At 36.1% G+C, this 25447-nt stretch overlaps 1 protein-coding gene across 3 annotated transcripts in view; it reads right to left on the bottom strand.

Moving 5' to 3' along the window:
- Nucleotides 1-25447, bottom strand: part of LRBA (LPS responsive beige-like anchor protein) — a 401405-nt gene that overhangs the window by 286854 nt on the left and 89104 nt on the right. For 2 of the 3 annotated variants that reach the window (XM_051790889.1, XM_051790891.1), the window contains exons 29-34: nt 25264-25435; nt 24211-24649; nt 14422-14555; nt 5715-5793; nt 5308-5441; nt 3022-3083 (exon numbers count right to left, since the gene is read on the bottom strand). In XM_051790889.1, coding sequence (XP_051646849.1) covers nt 3022-3083; nt 5308-5441; nt 5715-5793; nt 14422-14555; nt 24211-24649; nt 25264-25435 — 1020 coding nt within the window. The remainder of the gene's footprint in view (nt 1-3021; nt 3084-5307; nt 5442-5714; nt 5794-14421; nt 14556-24210; nt 24650-25263; nt 25436-25447) is intronic. The other variant, XM_051790890.1, reaches the window with a different exon arrangement.

Raw genomic sequence — 25447 nt, 5'->3', positions numbered from 1 at the left:
AATTTAGTTTTAAACCCTAGAAGGGAGGTAGTGTTATTGGAATGTGTGTCAGACTGAATTAGGATGAGCAACACAACGCTTTTATAAAGTGGCCTTGAATGCAACGTCGATTCTTTCAAAAATGATATTAATGTCAAATAAGCAGGAACACTTTGCAGTAATATTAAATGAAGGATTCTTTATGTTTTGATAGATTTATAGAAATGTAAGTACACACACAGAGACACGTCTCAAAATGTAGTGTGTCTATCAAAAAACTGGTTTTGTCTTAGGAAAAGCCTTTTGTGTGTATCTCAAACCACCTGTTTCTCTTTTTGCCTTTGTTAAATAGAAAGCAACAGACCAACATGCAAACACTAAACAAATACAAAAGCAATGGTCTTTTTCCATATACCTAAATATATGAAATTTAAACAAGAAAAGAAATTCACCACGTGTCACAAATAGCTCCACAGAATGGTACCTCTTCCTTTTTTTAAAAAAAACACTTCACATAGGAAAGAGCTTTATTTTCACAATGTTATGAAAAAATTACTTGTGCGATATTATTATGCCATTTTGCACTTCTGAGGAAAAAAAAAACATATTTCAGCCACAAATCTAAATAAACATCAGGAAAAAGTCAGATGTTTAAGAAAAAACGATCCAATGGCTTACATTGGATATACAATGTTTAATATGAATTTTGAGAAGAGGTTATCGTAAAAACACCAAAGATTAATCAAAGCAATCTTTCAATTTCATAAAGTGATGGCTGACAAATTTGTGAAGTTTTAAATCAAATTTGCAGATACTTACTTTGTAACTATGCCACATTATTTATGTGATTAAAAACTGTTTTTTGACCTGATCTTTTGATCTTTGGCACTTCATCCTCTCCATCTCCTCTTAAAAATTAATTAAAATTTTAGCAAAAGGATATCACTTCATTTCCCACCCTATCTTGCAGGGGGGAAAAAAGAAAAGAAAAAGAAAAAAAAAAAGGAAAAAAATCAATCAAGCTCAACCCCATCTCCTCCCAGTATCTCTAAAATGTCGGCTTGAAATTCAATTTCATATCTCTCAAGCTTTCATGTAGCAAAAGACAGTTCACTTCTTAACAAAATAAATCACTTCTGTGATTGCCATGCTGACCTCTTTGAATTAGGAAAATTCAAAGTGAAAAATGTAATTATCACCCCAGAACAATCTGTATACATCTGGAGCTAATTTTAGATTCATTTCTCACATCATTTTTCATATTCTGCCAAAAATTACAGCTGCTATGCAACTTTAGAAAGACTTTGAGGTCTTTGCGACTTTATTGGTTTATTTCTACTATTTCACAAAGAACAACCTCGGTCTCTGCAACCAGCACTGCTAAGCAATCACGATAGCTTCAATTTGATTAGATTAGCATTAAGTGGCATTGTGACACATATGACAAATAGATGCATTAGAGCACGTCATTTATTCCTTGTCCTTTCCACTTCCCAAAACCAAACAAGTGACGTACAGTACAGAGTACAACATGATTTTAAGAAAGATTAGATTACCCTACCAAAAAAAGAGGGAAAGGTCAAGCACTAATTATTGATACAAGCAGCATGGATACCAAAAACTAATTTTTTAAAATGGTAATACCAAGCTGTCAGACATATATTTAATACTCAGATTAGTTCTACTCTAGTACTTTAATGAATGAACAGTAAAATTTGCATACAGATTTCTTGGTAGCAAAGATTCTTTTCTAATCTAAATCAGCTGCAAGTTCATATTCTAGAAGTTGTGAACAACGTTCACTTCCAGTATTGCCATATGTAAAATAACAATCTCTAAATTCCAAAAGTTCCAAAACGAATATTAAATTCCTTTCAGGGTAAAAAGATATTGTATTTCCTGAGGAAGATGGAAAAGTAGGTGAGCAAAGTTCTAGTTACGTTCATTAATAATAACCTCACTAGAAAACATAACTACTCTTCACTAGTTCATTGTAAAATCTATTAGGTGTAATCTCCAGAAGTAATTGTTCTTATTGCACTTTATTGACAATGCAGACTATCGATTTTTCACACCTTCTATGATTCTTTCATTTGTATTCATGAAATGTCTATCAGCACACTCTAAATAAATTTGGCAATATAGGCACTAAAACGAATAAATCGATGTGAAGAAACATTAATTTTGCATTATCCTTATTCGTCAGGCAAGCAAACCATAAGGGTTGTAAATGAAGGTCAAAGGTTTTGAAATGGGTCAGAACCCTTGACCTCCAGACCAATACCATTCCCATTAAAAAAGGCTATTTTAAAGTTTTAAGTAGGGGAATTTACTACCAGAAAGGTATAATTTTTAAGGCACCAAAAGAAAGGCTCAATAAAAACAGTCTTCCGTTTAATTACAAAAAAAAAAGAAAACAAGAAACCCCAAAAGAAAATCCAATTAATACAGCATACACAATTTAAAGTTCTTCAGGCTCTGGCTCTTTTCTAACCATGGGAACAGGCCACTTCTTAAATATCTAAAATCACTTTGCCTTTAGGAGTGGAGAATGTACCAAACTGCTGACAATCAGGGTTGCTTACTGAAATTTTCTCAAATTCTTAGTACTCGTCAAATCAATTGAGAATGACAGGGTTTCAAAAGTATTTATCACTTGTTTTGTAACCTCTACACAAAAGGAAAAATTCTATTTATCCCAGAGGATTCAGCTTGTCAAGATGCAGAAATCAATGTTTCTTTAACTTTAATATTTTATTGATCCTATTTTACCTTATAAAAATGACAACATAGAATTACTTAGGCACACCATCTTCAAGGTTATGTAAATGCTTGCTAGTAAGGTAACACAAAACCATTCATATCTTCTCTCTTGAACTGAATAGACACAATTACTATGATTTTGTTTTTAATCAAAAGGCCTTGTACATTATCTCTTTACATATTTATATAAGCTTAAAGTCAAATTTAAAGTCAAATTTTAACTTTAATTTTCATTGTGTTCAAAGACAGCACTTTCAGACATTGCTACTTAAATCTCACCTGAGAGCAAAGAAGCATCACCAGCTCCACAACTGAACTGCTAGATTTCATGCATACAAGACCTACAAAAAGAAAAAAGTATACACAAATGCATGTTTATATGGCACCAGCTACTAACACAAACTGTTCTGAAGTTCAATAGATTAAGAGCATTTTGACAAACAAAAGAAAACCGAAATTTTCATACCACTAATAGCAATACAGCTAATAGTAATACATTACCTCCATTATTCACATAAATGTTTGTATGTCAAAATGATCAGAAGTGTGGTTAACATATGTTATATTAATCCACTGTATCTACATTTTGCTATTTCTTGAAGGATTGGATCATTATATATGCAGAGAAGGGAAATGGCTTTATGACCTTTGCTTTCTCCATTGCACGTTCTCCTTTCAGCCCCCAGCTATCAATCAAGTTTCCATTTTGTTTCATGGCAGCAGACATCCCAAACACTCTTATTAGTACTTTGACCCTTAACCCCATACTAAACCTTAGCAGAAGTGCAAGCAGTAACCTATTATATATATTTTCAATTGTTTATAAACTAATTTGACTATTATTATTATTATTTGGGTTTGCATTTTGTTTGGTGTTTTTCTATAACTGGGTTTTAGGCCCAAAAATTGGTTTCATGTGTTTATTTTTGTATAGACAGTTCATACATTCCCAATAATTATCCTGTTTTTTTTTTTTGGTCACCCAATCTATGAAATACTCATTTATCTGAGTATATAACCTATACTACAGTCAAAATACTTTGAAACCAGATTATCTTTTATCTTCAGAGAAGAAAAAATGTAACTAAATAGGATATTTACTTCTCTGGCAAATAGAGCTTGGAGGAAAATCACTTTTCTGGTTTTTCTTATTAAATGAATGAAATAATTTTGTTCATAAGGTAGCTTCCATTAAAATGTTTATCAGCTAAAGTGATGCCCACGTGCATAAACACAAGTAGAATCCCATCTTCCTGAGTCTCACAGAAGGCAATTCGCACACTTCTTCCTTCCATTTCTTCCTACCCAAACCAGTAAGCAAGCTAAACTCCTAAACTAAACACCTTGAGTTTCAGTGAAGTTTAACAAACTCTTGATTTTGATATCAGCACTCTTCAGGAAAATGCTTGACCGTGTTTGATACTGTAATTGTGTTTCTGCCAACGTTAATCATATTCAGAACTACATACAGGATGACTGTCCTAATTCAAGAAACAATTAGTTCCAAAAATGTTTTTAAGTGGACCCTTAATTCCCTAGGAAGAAACTAGTTGTATTAGCACAAATACAGCTCACGTGCCAGTTATCAGCTCAAGTTAAGCAACCATGAGATTCTACCATGAGTGCACTTTTCACTGGAAACTCCAACAAGCTCTGGCTCTAATTCAAGTCACCTCTTTAAGGGGACAAAACCTGCAACTTTCTTTCTAAAAACCAGTGGACAAAGCATATGATATAGCCAAACTATGAGAAAATTAAAAAACTGGTGTTGCTACTAAAGTCACAGTGTTCCAACAGACACGACTTTTCAAACTGAGGATGTTAATGTCTGCATTGCAGAACTGAGTCTCATTCTTAAACAGAGAAATCCTACCTGTAGAAAGAAAAGTCCATCAGCTCAGTCTCAATCATTTTATGCCACTCTTCATCAAGAAAAGCCATGATCAATGCCGTGCACATGAATCTTTATTTTCTCAAAAGTACCAGAGAATTATTCTCAATACTGACAACGTATTTCTCTTACCTGTATGGCTGCCTTCCAGTTGGAAACCAGAAAGGCAGAATCAGACTCACATGCAAGAAATGGACCAGAACATGCTCCACTGACGGTTCCCAAGAAGCCTTCTGCTATAACATCCCAGTAAAAATGCAAGTCTTTGTGCTTAACTTTCTACATTATACACTTTAGTTTGCAAAAAAGTGTTGACCGTGACACCAATTTTTTTTTAAGGCTCACAAAACATATTTCATACACCAGCTTCTATGGGACAATTTGCTGGAAGAGTTGGAAAACTAACCAAGAGACAACTGTAGTTTGTCTCTCATAATGAGATACATGAAATTTAAGATCAGATGGACACAAAGAGGTTACAGAGATGGTAAAAATGAGGAGGCAATGACAATGACTTCAGATGACTAAAGACGGAAGGGACAGGAGGCAAAGAAATCCAGTGGACAGCACTGTTTGGAAAGGAAGGAAGAAATCTCCTAAACAAAGAAATCTTGAGTCTCCAAAGTAAAACAAAGCACACATTTAAAAAAACCTTTTTTTAAATGGAAACTTACTTGTACCTTCTATCAGCAACTCCTGCCCGTGGCTGCCCAAAAGTGTCCGAGAAAGAAAGGGAGCAAAATCCACAAAAATCTCTCTCAGAAGTGGGGCAGCTTTTTCCAAAGCATGTTCAAGCCTGTCTGTAATACTAGTAAAGAGATACATGTGATTAGAAACAGGAGAAGGAAGCTACTGAAATTTTGTAAAAGTTAATATAGGTTTTGACAATGTTAAGTGATATGTGATACACATTTATAAGAAGGAATTAATAATCTGTTGCTCAGCATTTTCCCAAACCCTCATTATGTGTTGTACGTCAGCAAAGGAACATTCTTAAGTTATGTGGAAAAATAATATCAACTGTAATATCAAAAATGTGAGCCACAGCACAGCTGTTCAGATGTTCAGTTGAAGAAGTTACCTCATATTTGAGGCGGAATCCTCAGGCACTGAAGAAACTGTAGGAACAGATGGCAATTTTGAATTAGATGATCCCTTTCCTACAAGAGAAAGTAATAATAAACAAATCATATGAATGAATTACAGGAGAAATCTTGCTTTTCAAGTGTTGTGTGAGGACTAGGTAAAAACCTTTCACCTCTTTGTACCTCAAACAATTTCTTCCATAAGAGTCACATTTATTTGCATTCATATATACCAGGTATGCCATGGTAAGCTTTTTAAATGCTGCTCTAGTACAAAGAGAAGTGTTGCAGTTTGTTTTGTGATTCAAGGAAGTGCTGCAGTTTGTTTTGTGAAGGAAGTTGGACTAGACTGCAGTGATCCCTTTTGGCCTTATAAGCCATAATTCCCTCTGAACAAATTCAGTAACGCAACCTTAAGCAGCAAATAGAAACAATGTCTTACACCTTTGATGTTCCTGTAATGTGCTAACATATATAATAATAATAATATATAATAATGTAAAGCCAAATGGTAAAGTTTTAAAGCATCTCTTTTGGTTACTAGAAGTGCTCATCTAATTTCAAGTCACTTGCACAGTATTTTTGTGTAAAATTAAAATATATTTGCATCAAAATCATGCAGAAAACAAAATGAGTGGGTATTTTCAACAGCCTGCCTTAAATTTTTGCAACATTAGGACTCTGACAGAGACAGCTATGATAAAATTTTCCATTGCACTGCCAGTGTCATTAGCATGATGGCAGTGGTATAACCTCATTTATGAGTTATTAACTTTGCCACATTAATTATTCAAAGGTTGATAGGGAAGACTGGGTCACTTATGTATCCTACACTTAAAAAAAAAAAAAAAAAAGCTGTTGTGTTACGTCAAATTGACACTCCATGGCTCTCATCAGCACAGGAGGAATCTGTAAATATTAAATTCTGCTGTTCAGTATATAAAGAGAAATATAACCTCCATACTGCAGTATGGATTGGTATTAGCGATGATGAACAGGGGGTAAGCAAAGACAGCCAGAGACTTCACAGATATTTTCTGCCAGGACAGGAATGGTGACTCACAAATCTTACATTGCATTCCAAACTGTGGAGAGGAATGAATCTTAGCAGACAGATTTCTGTGCATTTCCCAGGAGCATGACTGCTTCTAGTCCATCTGCAATCCTATCTCTTTCCACCCTTACACCCTGTCCTATTCTCTTTCCTCTCACCTCGCCAGTTTTGGATTCTTATGTTGCTGGAGAGGAGGGGAAAAAAAAAAAAAAAGGAAAAAAGCATGAAAGAAGAGAGTTTAATCATTTCAGTTCTCACATCTACCTTAGCAAAGACGTGACCCTTCTCAGAACTGTAACTATAGAAACACTCCTGATGGTCCCACCTACAATGGAGTGAGCTCACTTAAATGCAACCTGTCTGGAAATCAGCTCCTAAGATCTTAAAACTGTCTACCAAAATGTGTCAACTCCAACCCTTCAAAGTCTTTTAACCTGACTGAAGTGGAATAGGTTTGAAAAGTGAAGGCAAAGACAGATCCTTGAGATACTGAATTTATTTCTCCTGTCAAATTTTAAACTTCTGCTCCAAAACTGTGGCAAGCAGAGCTTCCTCCAAGAAATGTTGGGGTTTTGTGGTGGGTAGGGTGTGTTTTTTTTGTTTTTCTATCCAGGGAAGATGTTTTTTCTAATCTTGTTTCAAAGACACCATAGAAATTAATAAAATAAACTACAGCCTCAAAATAATGAAAAGTTTTGCTCTTATTTCTTTTTCTTTCTTCATAGGCAGGAGATGACTTTGTGGCGGTGATTCACTTATGCCTTTCATAAATTCAACCTGAAGTTGTGTGGGGATGATGGGATCAGAAGAAAATTGCATGGATCATACAGAATGAAGGATAAGAAAGTGGTGAACAAAGTGTTAGTTGAAAGCAAAGTGAAACATCAATCTTCTGGGCATTGTATCCTAAATAATTTATCTAATAAAGGTTAATCGAATATACACTCCTGAAAGTTTCAACGGTGATGGTTAGATTTTGTAAATGTTTTCATGGATATAATTCCATTTCTTTAAGATCTAGTTTTACATAGTCAAACCACCAAAAAGTATTTCGGGTATTCCCAAAGGAAAAGCTGTCAAATGATGTGCTGAAAATTAGAACAGAGCCTCCTGCACAGAAAAACAAAACAAAGCCCACATAAGGCAGGAAGCCACATGATTCAGTGGTTGCAAAGACTCCAGTTGTTTGTCAGATACTTAACAGCTTTTCTAACTAAATCTTTTAAAAATTAAGATTTTAAAACAATTATTTCATTTTTCATGATAACCTTTATTCAAATAATTTTACTAGAACTCCCAGCTTTCTCCCTAAAGCCCAACATCCCTATTCTCATTTAACAAGGCCCCTCTAGCTTAAAAATATTCTGAAGCCCACATGCCCAGTAGTGGATTTACACCTACACTGTCCACAAGGGGAAATCAGCACAGTGGTCTGGTCAGTTCAACACAACACCAAACTGAAATGGAGTCCAAAGCCTTCAAAATAAGAAAGTCCTCTAAATACACAGACTGTGTCTTGTTATGTAAATGCTCAAATGCTTTTTATTACATCCAAAATCTGTGACCAGTAATCCACTACTTATTGGGTATGGTTATAAAGTCAATTGTATATACAACTAAAATCCCACCCTATTAAATGCAAGGATCATTTTATCAGTATAAAATAAGACTTGACAGTGCAGCATAATAGTGTGAGTTTTACAATTAAATGAGATGAAAATAATTCTATGCAATATTTAGGCCATCAGCAAAATAACTGAGGGAAAAAATAGGAAAAAAGATCAAGGGAAACATCTGCAAGGACAATGAAAGGGCATAATAGCCATCATGAGGCTAATAAAGAGACATACACTCAGTCTAGGGTAACTTGGGGTTTTTGTTGTTTGTTTTATTTTTGGAGATGGGTTGGGGTTTTTTTCGTTTTTCCATTTTTTCAACACACTGGTAAAAATAGTTTGAGTGGGAGGTAAAGGAAATCACTGACAACACAGGACATGATTGTTTTTTTCTTCTAGAAACAAAAACAAATTGTGCAAAACAGATTATGCACAAATGTAAAACTATGAAATTTTAGGTTAAACCAACTTTTAAATATAGACATAACAGAAAAAGCACTGATCATTTGAATTTGACAACAGCCTAAGGCAGGCATCTACATAAACTGATGTTCTTTTTTGAAGATTACATAAAAATATTTATGGTCTGAATTTCTTCAGGCTTATCAACACCTCAGTCCACATTCCAAACTCAGATATATTTCACTAAAAGAGGTGAATCTCAGATTTATTGCAGCTGAGAATTTCAGTGTTTTTTTCAATAGGATTAGGCATAGTGATTTCTGCATGCAAATTTTGTTTTGTGGAAGTACTTTTTTTACTTTATTCAACTCAGAGGTGGTTTTTCATTCTACTTTTTCTGCCTTTATTGAAAAAAAAATGAAAATACTTCAGTAGCATATTTTCATCCACAACACACATGTGGGTAAGTGCAGTAGCTACTTCAAACATGTGGAACTAAACTGACTTATCTCTTCCTTATCCTTTCACTGATAAACTGGCTCCTTCAAACTGACAGTTTTACAGACATTTGCAAGAACATAAAAGAAAATGCAAATAGATCATCTGTCTAGCACCCTTACAGTGAAGCCTTATTGTTTATTCAAGGTCCCCAAGGGTCTAAACAAATAAGTGTCTCTAGCAATAAAATATTGTTAAAGAAACTCCTTGCGCAAGATCCTGACGCTTTTGCATATACACTTACAAAGTAGACTTGGCAATACACAAGCAGTACATGAGGATATACTTTACTCTGTGAGAACAGAGATGAGGTAAAAAGAATAGGAGTTGAATTAAATAACCATACCCCTTAATTTTGTGCAACAGACCTACCATACACTGATGCCCTTTGTGGAAGAGGTATCCAGTAAAATAACGAGCTTATTCAAAAATACACTTCCAGGGCTGGTAGTGCACAATGCAAGACTACAATGAAAGGTTTTACAAGCTAATATAAAGGATCTGTTACATAAACACATCTGTAGGCTAAAACAAAACAGACTTCATGAAACAATGGTGAAAATTTCTCTTAAGAGAAGTGGCTTTAAAACAGTTTTTTTTACTGGCACAATAGTAAGCCATTTCCATTGCATATCATCAGCATCTGAGATTTTTGTAAGTGTCATTTTGCTTCAGTAACTAGCCTTCAACTACTGTCACTGTAAAGTTGGAATTCTCTTTGAAATAGCTACTATAATCCAGTGAATTTCTTGAATAACCTCAACACTGATGGTAACTCACTTCACACTCATTTTTCTTACTTTAGCTTGTCTCCTGCTAATGTATTTTATTGCAAGACTTCAAGTTCATTTTCACCTGTGTATAAAAATCAATAAATACCATTCATCTTTGCAAAACAAGCCAACTTGTTTAGAGAAAATTTACATTTCTCTATATACAGAACAAGCATTCCGGAGTCACAACTCCATTTTAATCTCCTGTTACTGCTTATCCCTGCATTTCTTCCAAGCATCCACCTCCTTTTTCAGCTCAGGCTTTGACATGGACTCATTTATGACTTCACACTTTGGGGAACAGCCCCTGTGTCTTCCCAGGAGAAGCAAAAATCCTGTGGGCAACTCTGTGTGGCTCAGAGGCAAAACAAGAGAAACTCAAAGAACTTCAAGTAGGAAGTGGAGGAAACAGGCAACAGAAAATGAGTAGAACTCCTCAGTGTTTTCTACATTCAGAGCATCAGTAAGGACAAGAGGTAATTCACTCCTTCTTCCCACAGACTTATCATACACTCTCTTCATAGAAGTTGTATTTGAACAACCATTTGCAAACTGAATGGTGAAAGGCCGAGTTCTTTAGAGTGAAGCAGTAATAAAACATGTGAAATCCTTCAAGTACATAAACAGAGAAACTCAGAGCACCAGAGAAAACACTGGAAGTGCAAACTGCAAAACAGTTTAAAAAATTCACACCACTTCAGAACATTACAGCTGTAATTGAAACATTTAAAGCTCAGGCCACTCAGTCAAGTCCTGCCTATCCAAATATTAGTCCTGTCTTAGCAGTAGCCCTTCCTGGACACAGCATGTGCAGGAAAATCTCACATTCAGCCTATGAGACAATCCAAGGAAGAAACAACTCAAGTGAATTCCCCCTTTTTAGATTACTATTAGTAAATATGTTAGCTTGCTCAATACCACCCTCTGTAAGAGACTATAAATGATTGGCTCCACATGGGCCACCAAGCTTTATTTTCTCCATTTATTTCCAAGATATTTCAACAATTGGACTAGCAATTGCAGCAAACAACAATCCAAATACTAGCCATCAGCAACATACTGACAACAGAGTTCAGACCACAAGGGGCACATTTGTATTTTTGTGCTGTGAAATACTCTGTAGCTTGAATGAGTAAAGGTGAAGGAACTTCTGCAAAAAGGCCAGGCTATCTGAGGCCAAAACATGTTTTCACCCTCTTTCAAAGTATCAGAGGAACAGAGTGAGTTTAGACGGTTATCTTTCCAACTTGTCAATACTTTGCATTTGGGAAGCCAGGATATGTCACATCCACGTGATATGAGCTTAGGACCATCTCAAGCATCAAATATCTGAGATACTACAACCCTTGATCTACAGGCAAGATGCAAACTTCAGGAAAAACTATGGGGAAGGAGGCTGATGAATTCTGAGCACACACAAATGGCAATGGAGGCATCGGGAACCACACAGACTGACTGGTATTTCAACACAAGCAATTCTGACATCACATCTACAGGTGGAGGATGCTCACATACTATATGTAACTTATTGCCAAATTGAGTGTATGTACACAGTGCAATTAGAACATATCACCTGCTGTTTAATCCTATTTCAATGCCTGCATCTCACTTTCATCTCTGTTTCGGAGTAAATCTGCTCGAGTTTTCACAGTAAAGCATTATATGTTAATATATTATGGTTCTGTTTATCAGTTTTTAAAATTTATCAAGCAAATGTATACAAAACTCACTTTGGTAAAAAAAAGATGATGTGTATTTTTAAATGTAGTAATAATGTTTAATGAATAACCTTCGTATAAAACGTGAAATGGTTCCAAATTTATACTCACTACATATCCTCCTTAAGCTCAGCATATTTTTAAAAGGATTTAACTCATTTATTTTCTTAATTAAAGAAAGTAAACAGAATTATAATGAATGTTAGCTGAAAAAACAAGAAAGATATATTGATTCTCTGTTGCATGAAAACGAAAATTAGTGAAAGAACATGTGATTTGAAATCAGAGGAAATTTATATATATTTTGGTTTTATAGGAAGTTTGCTTATTGCTACTTCCATCCTCAAATAAAAAAAAAAAATTAAGGCCTTATACACAACTTCATTTCAAACTTAATGTGTGCAATTTTACATGAGCAACAGTAGATGCAAACCACTCCAACTCCGCAAAATTTTTGTTTCTGTGCCATTATTTTACCGGGGCAAAAAGGAACAGTCTCACGTTTTAATCTGTTTAAGACATGATTTCATTTATCCCTTTACTTTTTCTTTTAATTAATTAGATTGCCAGTCTAAACATGCCTATTTTTAATCCCGATTAGTTTCTTTTTATGCATATCAGTTCAGATTACATGTCCAATTTTTGCCAAAACTCCCAGACATGCTGGAAGTCACACAGTTACAAACTACATTAGTATTGTTTATTGTCTGGATTTCTCATACATTCTACAGGCACAGGAGCACCTATTTTTTTCTTCTATACGTTCCTAAAAGATTGACTAAATCTGAAAATCAATGTTAGTCTGTTTTGTTTTTATTAAAAGCAAGTGAGTACTTGCTTCAGAAATTGTAATAATTAAGCCCTCATCTAATCAGGGTAAGCCAGTCAGAAGCTAACAAATTCACAATTATTTAAAACAATTTCAATGTAGGTGAGGTTTTTTTACTTTTCAAACAGATTAGCTTCTCAGAGCCAATCTTCACTAAAGAATTGTGACACTTCAAAAGACAGTTAATTCCCCTATTTCAAACACTAGTCCTAGATTAGTACAGTGCTACCTCCTGCAGTTTTGGTGACAAAATGGATTCTCCCCTTTACAAAAAGTAGGAACATACTAGATTTCAATAGCTTTTCTTTTCCTTTTTTGCAGCTGGAACAAAAACTGTTTGATTCTCCTGAGAAATGGAATGGGCAGTTGAAGATTGGCAACAAGCATCTTCCAGACACATGAGTACTAGAGGACATGATAACAGATCACATTTTTTTCCCCAGTCTTTGCAGTTTGGATATAAGTTCATAAAAACAGGAAGTGAGAAACTCAAACATTGAAAAAATCACCAATACTCAGGCATAACTTGAGACTTCCTCGATTTAAGATGCAAATCAGTTCTAAGTCTTGAAATCAAACTTCATGGGCACAATTATGAGATTCTATACAGCCTTGTGACTCAAACATGGCTAAGCAGAAAAGCATGCCTTTGACACAGCAAGGTTAAACATCATTTATCTCATACAAGAACAACCAGAAAGACTAAGGGTTCAAAGGAACACTTGCTTATAAACAACCTACTCAATTTTGTCCCCACTGAAAAAAACTGTCCAAAGCAATTAGTTTGGCATCAACACTGAATTTGACCTCAGGCTAAAGCTATTGGAAACACTTGTATATAATTTTCAGTTCTACTTAGCACTAACACATATATCCTTAGGCAAATACTCAAGAATTTATAAATAAGCTTATACTTTACATAATTAATCTGTAACAAAAAGTAGTCTTTAGAATACACCAGATTTACAAGTTAATATAGTATGCCTGCTTTACAAAATAGTGAGAAATCTTGAAATTATGACAAATATTGCTCAGACATTTGCATTTGTTGCAAAGTTGGGGCTTTTCTAATACAGCATTACTTTTGCTTTTTTTTTTATTTATAAACAGGTTAGTTTTTTAGATTTGTGTAGCCACAGCAGTAAAATTAGGAATAATAAAATGATCTGGGGGACAAATTCTCAGAAAATATCCAAAAGTATGACTTCTTATATTCATGAACCCTAGTGATGTCACTGACAATTGGTCCAGTCTAACTTAAAGCCAAGCCTATTTTCCTGGCCTTTGTTAGAGGCACAGGTACCAACTGCAGGCCTGCAAGCTGCTGTGTGAGAGTGTATGACAAAGTTTAGTCAAAGCAGTATGCAGGGTAAAAATGTCTCAAAGGTCCTTTTGTCTGACTTGATAATTTAGGACATACCACACACACTCCAGTAGTTTAAAAAAAGAAAAAAAAAACAAACAGAACGTAAAACAGTATCTTCCTAGATTACTGGCACATTTCCCCCCAAGAAAATACAACCAGCAATTAAGTATCAATATTCTTGGTACAAGTAAGACTCATATATACACACACATACCTATACACAAATCAGTAGGCAACTAATGGAAGGCAACTAATGACTTAATGTCTGAAAAACAACTGTTCTCACCAACAGTGTTTTGTGATATGGATAACTACTGAAAAAAATCTCACCTTAACAAATAACATGTAACAAAAAACTGTTTATTTGTATTCCAAGTGAGTGGTGAGGGAAGAAAAAGCAACAGAGGAAGGGATGGTATTTAAGTTGTTTAATTTACCCTTACTTACCAGGAGATTCTCCTGACAGATCTGGGGCTTGGGCTGAATCTAAAGAAGAAACCACACTGACAGCATTTGTAGGAATACCAACTGCAGCTGTAGAGGAGGAAACGGTTGATTTCTTCGGTGGTACAACAACACTCCTAGGTGAAGACAGAAAGTTAGTAAATCCTACTGTATGTGAAGGTTCACACATCGTGATCCTCCTTTTTAATTCTAGCACTTATGTTCTATGTCCCGCAAAAGTACCACTCCTTCCCTACTTTCTTTTTCCATCATCTTTTGTAACCCACCTTAACTTAAAGGACACTTCATCCTTGTTTATGGTACCACCTTTTTATGGTACACTTTAACATCCCATCCACTTCCACAAAATCCCTGACAAACAAGCACACAGTTTGAAGATCACCAGGATAAATGTTCGGCAACTGGGTTTTTCTTTTCACCTTAGTTTCCCCGAGACTTGGTTTTAAACTTCAGGCAACATTTACAAAAGATGTCATAGTATTTAAAAATAAAATATTAAGGTGAATTATCAAGACCAAAGATTGTCTTGAAGTCTACTACTGCTGGGATTCTAATGCAGAACAGAAGACTGACTGAAGAAGGATATAGTGTGGTTAAAACTATTCTAACACATATCCACATGCACATACAAATGTTCACACATCTTAAAAATATGGCTATGAATTTAAGTATATCTTGTCAATCAGGTTTTATTTATATAACAAATCAAAACATTCTTTGGAGTTAAGAGAGAATCCCCATCCTTTATACAAGTTAAATGTCAGGCCTTACAGTCAGCATTAAAGACTACATCAGAGGAAAAGATGCAAAGTGACAAGTTAGGCATGGAGATTTATCTGACATGTTACTAAGACATCTATTTATGCTATACCAATTTCAATTAAATTGTAGTACTTTATTCCAAATACCTAAAAGGCCTTGTTAAGCATACGTTAAAGGCATTTTTAATTGCAAGTTAGCTCCATAAACATGCAAAACCCCAGCTAATGAGGTAAAGAGTACAGCTGATATATAATGTACTCCCACTGCAGCGCTTACTTTTAATTACCTGGTGTTAACCATAAGCCGAAAATCTTCAACATTCAATTTATTTAATCACATCTTTTGTTGACGGTAATATAACTACACACTGGAAGTATTCCCTTAATAGCTTTAAAAATATTCATTTTCTAAATAAAATAACTCAGAAACTTGACCTAAATTCAGGTGTGATAGCAACCGAAGAAGTTCTGTCAAATATTTCTAAAACAGTTTTTGCTGGAACCGGGGAGAGGAGGACTGACTGTATGTGACTCCCTTCTTCAGTCACAGGATGTCAAAAGATGTCACAGAAGCTAGACCACGTTACTGATTAAATCAACCCTTCTTAATGGCAGGAGTAGGCAGGCACCATACTTGGAGGCAGTACATGTCATATCATTATAAGGGTGACTGCTAATGTTAACTAGTCACTAAAAAAATAGAAGCAACAACACCTGAGCCCCAAGTCAAGATATTGTGCCTAAACCATGAATTTTCCTCTTATGTTCATGTCTGCTTCCCTGAAATATGAACAATGGACTTTAAAAAAATATATATATTTAGACAGTTTTGTAAATTATAACTACATTACCAATTAATTTGGCATCACCCCGGTTTAAGAAGGGGATCTCTCACTCGATTCTGTGACATTCACCATGTGGAAACTGTTACTACTATTCTATAAAACACATTCAAACAGCTGGAAGGGGTTGGGAAATGAATACAAGTTTACTGAATACAAATTCACCTACACATAGTAAACTTTCAGACATTTCTCCAACATTCATGATACAGCACTGAAGCCCAGATGTATTCCTTTATGGATTTTAAGTTCTTTTACTGTATAGATATCTAATTCAAGAAATACTAATCAATAATATTAAACCCAAAATCATATAGATAGATTATAAATATGTGTCTATCCAGAGGGACTCCATGAGACCTTAGTGCATGATCTGGAAAATTTTCTTTGCACACCCACTAAGTTACAGAAACAATATCCTTTTGCTGCTAGCTAATACAGACACCATTATATTGGATGCAAGGTGATATGGGTGGGAGAATATTTAGTGACAAATTTTGGTGCACCTGTAGATGGAAGTTGTGAACACACAGGTTGTGTCTGTTCAAAACATGTAATTCATGTAATTAATTTTAAATTGGAAAACATCACATGACCTTGAGAATAAAAACAAATCTTATAGAGAAGCTTTCTGTTTCCAGGGCTTATAGTCCATGAGAATTCTCTCAAAACATCAAATCAGAAGGGCTGTGTCCTCTAAATGCCTACAAAGGCTACTGATCCTATTCTCTGATCCTAGAGCCCCAGGAACTAGGAAACAGGTTGCATTATAGGTTGTAAAGAACAAGACAGAAGCACACCTTAAAAAGAAAAAAATAAATGGCTGAATTTTGACTTATATATTAGAAAAGACTCCTTTTAGATAAAATTCAAGAAATGAACATGCTGGAAAGATCAAGAAGGAGTTTTAGAACAGGAGTAAGTTTTAGCACTACTAGAAGCAGCTCCTCACAGGGCAAGTAACAGCTCTGGAACTGCATGGGAGCAAGGAAGCCCGTGTGCAGACAGAGCTGTTACCTTAACACTGTTCCTCTGCAGCTGACAATAAGTGCAGACAAAAGAAATCCCAGTTAAAGAGCCTTCCATTCTCTGTGCTGTTTCTGACAAAACACTACATATTATCACTCCTTCATGTAAACTCCTACTGACCTTCAGAGTTCTTAAGTGTAGTTGCACTGAGGGAGTAGTTTCAGCAAGTTGTCAGACTCTCTCCAGCTACCCAAGGAAAGGTGCATTCAAGCAAAGGAATTAAGACTTTTTTTTTCCCCTTGGGCTGCAACAGACAGCAGTAAATGACCACAACAGTCCCTTTTGCCTTTTAAGATCTTTTGTATACCTTCTCACCTTCAAATCTGCAGAAGTTTGGGAATACAAGTACAGCTGCTACTCTCACCTTCAGTGACTTACTTTCCAGGAAGTACATTTTAAAAAAAGGAACTATATATATTCTAACACTTCCAATATAGCTTTCAGAATCTAGCAATGGCATTCACTACAAGGAAGATACTCTGACTACTAGCACCAGGAAATCTGGCACTTGCAGCTGCAAAGTAGAGCTGTTATCAGGCTGCCTTTTTTTTTTTTAATTACCTAACATCATTCCTTTTGCTTTGATTCAAAGAATAAAAATGAATAATACATGTTTCAGACTTCAAAATACAGAAGAACATATGCTGCTAAACAGTACATATGGGTGTGCCTGTGTACTCCAGAGTCACCACATGCTTTGAACAGGAGACACTGATTCTCACAAAGTTTTCTGAGAAACCCAGATTGCTTACTGAATCTCACTGAAAAAAGTTTTAGCTTTTAACTAAAAAAAAAAAGATTTCAAAAAATCTACTTCATAAATTCAACAATAAAAAGGCCCTTCTAGATCTTGGGCCCTTGGAAGAAAACAGAGGCTTTGAACAACTCACTATAAAGCTGTTTTCTAGCCTTGGACTAGTTCTGAAGAGAATTTATTTTAGATAGCAATCTGCAACAGTCAACTGAAATTATTCCTCTTTGCGAGCCAAAATAAAATAAACAGTATTTCTGGTGAGGAAAGAAGGTCCCTTCCGAGAGCTGTGTCAATCTGAAGAGCACAGCCAAAAGAAATGTTGGATATTGTCCAAAAACGTGATGTAAGAAATCCCCAAATTGTGAATGTATTTTGTCTTCTGCTCAGTTGACACGACCCTCTGATGCAAAAAACCCCTTAAAATAGTTCAAGAATCACAAACCAAAACATCAAAGTATCTTGGCATAATGACTTGGCAGCTGTGCATTGCTGCATTATTGGTAATGTAATATTTATTGCCTTGTATGTTCTCCTTTTCAACAGTGCAAAATGACCAGTGCTACAGCTGCAGGATTTGGTTTAGGAGCTTCCATTTCCAAACCTCCTTGAAATGTATGGAAGTTCATTTCAGCAATCACAAGGATTCATATTTACCACATACTGGCAAGCAAATTAAGATTTCTGCAGCATAGACATTGGTCATATTTCTTTATTTACATTCTGAAATTCCTATGTTTTTCCTTCTCTGTGTAGCAAAACGATATTTTCTTTGAATATTTAAGTGGAAATGCAACCACGTTCAAACAGAAATATTTGCCATTAACTACCAATGTTCCTTTGTGTTGTTCTTTCAGAAGATTATTTAAATGCTAATATAAGGAAAATGAATGCAACTGGCAGAAAGAATGCGAGACAGTGGAAAATCAAGATTAAATATTGCAGTAAATAAACTCTGTGGAAAACAGTGTTTAGTCCATTATTAAATCAGGTAAATTTGTCAGAAGTGTCTTAGAAATTAATGTGCTTTCAACTTCCCTTAACTAATAAGGCATTTGCTTTTAAAGAGTACACGGATAAGACAGTCTTTTTTTTGGACCTAAACTGACAAGCATTTCTTAAAAAGTTAAATATTGCCACACACATGAATAAAATATTCATCGATAAGTGGCTTTACAGTACATTTCCTCAGATCTACAAAAATATTTTAAAAAGCATTTGTAATCGTGCATTAATTTCCTCAGAACAACAACGTACTTAAGCAACCTCACACACGAGCAGAGATGCCTCACAGGGAAAAAAAGCATCAATACATTTTACTCCTTAAGATTCACATTATCCCACCTCTTAAACTAATTCTGTATTTTTGAGTTACATTTGTATATTAAAACAGCCATTACCATAATATTCAAACACAGGAAAAATAAAATAAACCAGAAAAACTGCACAAAAAAATATTCTTACGGTCTATTTCAAGGAGACCTCAAGCACTACTAAGTAAGAATGATACTTCTGAATGCCTCATTTACATGACGGTATTAGATGTTTGCCTTTTTTTTTCATTTAAAATCAAATATTTAAGGTTTAAAGTAAGAATTTACAGCACGTGAACTGATAAACATAGGTCAGGCATAGTGAGAACTAGCCACCATAAATACATCTTAGCCAGAAGGTCAGTGTGTTATTAGTCCCAATTATGCTGAAGTGTAAGAAGTCTTCGTGTTGCAGACAATTATTCACTGCTGAATGAGCACAGACCACTGAGCTGAACACTGACTTCCCTCACAGACAAAGGCTTACACAATAATGATCTATTCTGCCAAATTCTATAAGGATTTACTTATTGAACCCTTCCTCGGTTTCAGATCACTGATTCTTCTGTTTCAATATAAATTTAGAAAATATCTACATGTCCTGAAATTTTAGGATTTTCCCAAGTGTTTATTTTTCACGAAGTTGGCAAGTCCCCATTTCATTTTAAATACATTTCAAGTTACAAATTTTCCTTGGGTACAAGTCAAATATTCCTAATACAACACAGGGCAGCCCAAGCTGATGACCTCACTGTAATTTAAAAATATTTACATGAGCTCTGATTCCCCTTGACAGATTTATACAGATTCATTCTTAGCATTCTATTTCTAAGCACTGAAAAGCCACAAAGGTGACAGTTTGTTTGTATACCTATAGGATAGTGGTTTTAATTCAAAACCAAAAGAAAACAGCCTTGTTCCAGGCTACCAAAACGATGCCCACTGCAAGGCAAAGACCAGTAAAGAGGATCAGAGATTTATTTCCACCTCTACTTTGTGAGGCAGGAAAGCAGCCTGCCATGTCAGTGTCCTTCTATGGGCTCTGCTGTCTGTAGATAATACCCATTGTCTTATGTCTCCCTTGAAATACCCAAGGAGAAAGGAAGAATAAGAGACTCTCAAAACCATGAGAGATCAGAGGGTGGGGGGAAGGGAAGAGAAGATATGATAGAAAGAACACAATCGATCTTGTAAGAGAACTTTAAAATCAGCTTGGCAGGGAGAAGACTTCAAATGGTTTGGCTCTTCAGCCCCTACAGAATGTAAATTGTTGGTGTGCTGAAAGAGCTGAGCTTTTCATCACAGCACATGTGCCTTTATCTGCAGATCCCCCATTCTCATATTCTCTACCTACACCTGGTAGACTTAATCTTGTCAACAACGAGTGTATTCTTTTTGCATTTGAGGCCCAAGTCAATGAAGCCTAAACTGTATTCATTCCATATAAAAAAGGCACTTCAATGAAATTTAACCAAAATACCACAACCAACCCGTTACAAAGGCACATGCATGCCACTGACTGACAAACAAGTAAACATAGTCTGAGCCAAACCAAGCAGCTTATAGATGATGTTCCAAAAAGATAAACAAGCTTAGTAACATATCTGTTCTGTAAGTTACAGCACAGCTGCAGATTTAAGCTCTATGGTACAAGATCACGATGTAAGAGCCTATATTCCTCCTAACCCTCAGCATCAGTTTCCTATAATGACATGGTTATTGAATGCTTCCACAACAAGCAGCAGAATCCAGGAGAGACCAAAATTTTATTTTAAAGTGCACAGTAAAAATAGCAAGTGATAGGTTATGGGTTTTATTAAACTGAAGAGAAATGTCATCTCTCATTTCATCCCAAGCTTCGGTTATTTTTATTTCTGTTTTATTTAAATTTGCCTGCATTAACCTGCCCTCCTTTTTCTACAAGATTACTACTAAATAAGAAAACTGCTGGTTTAGGACACACTGAAATTGGAACATTAACTCATGTCCCTATGGATCTTGGGAAAAAGCCAATGCAAGTCTTGAACTTTATCGTGATAAACCCCTGGCACCCACTAATCACAAGATTGTATCTTCACATAAGATAAGGGGAAGACTTTTGGCATGGGAATGAACACATACACCTAGCTGTTTGCAAAGGCTTGCAACCTGGCAGCCTTTCAGTAAGGTTTCACTCACATAGCTGTTACTGTATACTCTCCAGCTATGGCTGGGAAGTTGATAATCCTTAAGATATGAGGAGAGTTTTGATTTCTGACACAGCATTCCTGAGATAAATGCAGGATCAGAGAGATGCTTTGAAATTCCCAGAGATACCCTGCTGGTAAACTGCTACATGGGAACAACTTTTAACAAAGTGCCTCTAAAAAGAAAAAAAAAAAATTAACTCACAGAACTTGTGTTTGCCATCAAACAATATACTAAATGTAAACCAGACACAGAAAATAAGAGAGCATCCCAAAGCCAGTTTTCCCAAAAAAACTTTCACAACATAACTTCGTATTTTTGTCTACCCCAGAGATGAGCTACTATTTCAAACTCTATTCCAATTTCTTGTAAAAAGGGTGATTCTTTTTTTTTATCCCTGGCACAATTCCTCCCCACTGATGTCACCAGGTGTCATTTCAGAGCATAAACTTGTATTTTAAGCAGTCACACTGCATAAAGATGCAGTCACCTTCAAGTGGCCACGAAAGTTTCCTGTCTATGTAACTTTAAATAAGTTTCATATACACAGTTATTTTGTCTTTATAACTCATTTCTTAGCTAGTTAGCAACATGCTTTATCATATATCAACATATTTACCATAGATGCAAGATTGTGCATGTCACTACAGATGATAACTGATTAGAGGTAAGACGTCTGCATCATTAAGTACACTTCTGTCTACCAGACATACCCACAAAAGCAAGGAAATGAAAAATTCAGGCAAAACACAGGGCCACTGACATACTGAGGTCACATGCAACTGCTGAAGGACAAAATACTTCATAGTACTTCATGATCTCCTCATATATTTATCCCCACCCACTAAACACAAAATCATTGGAAACAAACACCCACAAGTTTTCACTGTGGAGCAGTCCAGCTACAAAAACCCTACAAAATCCCTTGCCCTCTGCTCTTCCATCCAAAAGCACAGTGCTGTCCACTGCTTCAGTCCATGCACCCCTTTCACTCCTCTGTGTATATTCTTTCATGAGACCAGCTTCCTTTCAGTAATGATGCAGTAACTGTGCCTCAAGGTTAAGTGAAAGAATTGCAGGAGTTGTTACAAATGGCTGGCTCTTTGGAGATGGAAAAAGAAAAGCAGGATCCATCCAGGACACTGTAGCGCCAGAAAAGTAAAAGGGCAAAACAGCCATTAGTTCAACTTTTCAGTATCTTGCTTCATGAAGCACACCACAATTTAAGGGGGTTTTTTTGTTGTGTTATTTGAGTGACTTTGCAACTATACAGATAAAAGAACACAAAACTGTAAGTGACTGAGGGGCTGCTATTAATGCCCAGTATTTCATTACTGTATATGTGATCAAATTAAATTGTACAGCTTCCTCTGTATGTCAGCTACCAGGACTGCAAGTGCCCCATTGTTTCCTGTCTAGTTAACTTGCTTTACACCACTTCAAATCAGATTTTCACAAGCAGCACAAACCTTCAGTTTCAACAATAGCTAAAAAATTACTCCTCAATGGAACAGGCACTTCTGCATCAGATCTCCAGACAGATGTTATTTTGTGGATGCAATCTCTATCAAGCAGCAATGAATAATAAGAATTTTATGAGAAAAAGACACCACTCACAGACTAAAACACTACGCTCTGACATCGACTGCCCACTTGCAGCAAAGAGCAATGAGAGGTCTCAAAGCAAAAATGCCAAAAGCACTTGGGCAGCAGCAGGGAGAGAGGTGTGACAAGTTCTAATTCAGTGTGTACCCCTTCTACCAATTTCCCCCTCTGCCTCCATCCTCCTACTGCTCTCAAAACAAGTCCTCCTGTTTAGCATCACAAACAGAACACAGTATTTACTTTGAGACAAGAGCAAGCGGCCAAATGCTGGCTGGCACACACCATCTGCGTCTAATCTAGCCAGACAACCACCACTGTCTCTTCCCCCACTAGTGATACGGCAATCTGAGTTGAGAAGACATGCTGTGACAGCTGCATCCATACCCCTGGCAGAGCTTCACTCCTTTCTTGGGTCATCTGTTACTTTGAACAAGGCAGCCATAGACTGCAAAGACATCAGAGCCAGAGGAAGCTCAGGAATAAGCAGGGGATGAGATACCAGTACATTAACACGGGATCCCCTTGCACCAGATCGACTGCAGGATTTCTGGATACCATCAAGGCTTTTCTAGAGGCAGGAATGTGAGTGTTATGGGATTCTTTCTTTTGTTCTTTCTTTGTTGTTTTGGGGAATCCTGAAGAGGTAAAAGTCAGTAAGCCTAGTAAACAACAGTGTGGTCTACCATACTTGGGAAAAGATAAGGAGCTAATGAGACTGAGATATAGGAGACACCAAAATTATTATCAGGAAAGAGTCACTTCATTTTATTTCTGCAGGTCTTTAAAACCAACTAAATATGCACAGCAGTCCTCATCTGCCACTGATACATTTAGGAAGAGAACAGGAAAGACAAAAGAACAGTTTACACCCCTAATCTTTTCTTTTACTCTTCCAGTCATTTCTAGGCAATTTATCAGCCATCTTGCTATATTGCTTCTGAGCTGTAACATGTATGGGGACAGGGCAGTTAAGTCTTATAAGGAGGTGCTGGCTTCAAGACCTTCAAGTACAACTCAATCACCAGTCATTTTTCTTTTCCACAGTCTTTCATAGCATGACATAGCAACCCATACAAGGTAGAATATACCTTCATGAAGAACCTATATGATGTCAGTAACTTGGTAGCCAAAGGTTCTACTTCTCGATCAAAGCATCTTGATTACTATTAAACTCTAGATGACCTTGTACCTGAGTTCCCATGAACTGAAGTGTGAGGTTTCCTGTTCCTTACAGATACCCTAAGCAAAACTAAACAGCCCAAATATTTCAGATGTCACATTACCTGTCAAAGGAATGGAACTGTACAGGCTGCTCAGCAGCTCCATCACCAAGAACTCCAAGGAAGGTCGGTGGAAGAAGAGCAGCATCCACTGCAGTCCCATCAGCAGGTGTGCTGACCAGGCTTCTCAAGATGTCCTTTACATTGACATTTTTTGCAGCTGGTACAGAACCTGCAGGTTTACTGTCTTCAGTTCCTGTCTCACTTCTGCCCTCCTGAGACTTATTTACTTCTAACGAGAGCGTGCACAGTACTTCACTGATTGCATCTGGACCTGCACTGACATTCAGAGATCCTGCTTCAGCAGCACCACTCGAATTGTTTGTTTGTCCTGAAGCTGCTTCCTCCCCGAGACCAGAATCCCTTCTTTGTATAGATGCTGCACTTTCTGAATCTTCCGTAGAGGCTGAAGCACCAAGAGCAGCAGACGGGTTTTCCACAACTGTTCATACCAAAAAAACAGAAAACACATTTCAAGGTCATTATTAACAGAGCTGCATTCACCACATTGCTCCTGAAGAAGTAATAGCAATAGAAGACAAGTGAAATAACACAGCCATAAGTGTTTCTTCTTGCCTACTTGGAGATTTAATATATTTGTAAGTATTTGATAGGAAATTTAGAAGAGAATAATTTCCTTCTAATTCCTGGGAAGCCTAAAAAATTGTAAAATCCAAAAATTAAGACAAGGAAATAGAAGATATTGACACATCAGTCAAAGAATGAAAATTAACTGGAGTCTGACAGTGGGAAAAAAGCTGGCAGTCTATGCTTATGCACACTTAACCTTACAAATAATGTACAGTAAAATTTCTGCAACAAATATTCATGAATACTTAGCTACTTCAGTGAGATTAGCCACCTCTACAAAGCATAATCAACTTACAGTTTTTTTCTTAGATCAGAAGAAGGAATACAAATACTGAGGCAAACTGAACACTATAATGTTGTTTATTTCAGTGGTTACAATGCACATATTTCTGTACATTTTCACATGGACTTCTACAGAATTTTAAGCCACATTATTTTCATTTGGCCAAATAATTAACAGTTCACCTGTAGTAGGAGTCTCATTATTTTCATTCTCTGATCCCTTGCATGACTGGTTTTGGTTTGGTGGTCGTCTTTCATTCTGAGGTTCCAGTATATCTCTGTATTTTGAAACCATGAGCACAGAAATAAAATACACAACAGCCAAAGCCAAAAATTGAGCCTGTTTACTATCCTCCTGTAAAAAAAA

The sequence above is a fragment of the Manacus candei genome, unplaced genomic scaffold, assembly GCF_025592945.1.
Source record: "Manacus candei isolate 608988 ecotype Guabito, Panama unplaced genomic scaffold, ASM2559294v1 h1tg000028l, whole genome shotgun sequence".
Taxonomy (NCBI): domain Eukaryota; kingdom Metazoa; phylum Chordata; class Aves; order Passeriformes; family Pipridae; genus Manacus; species Manacus candei.
This window is presented reverse-complemented; position numbering and strand designations above follow the sequence as displayed.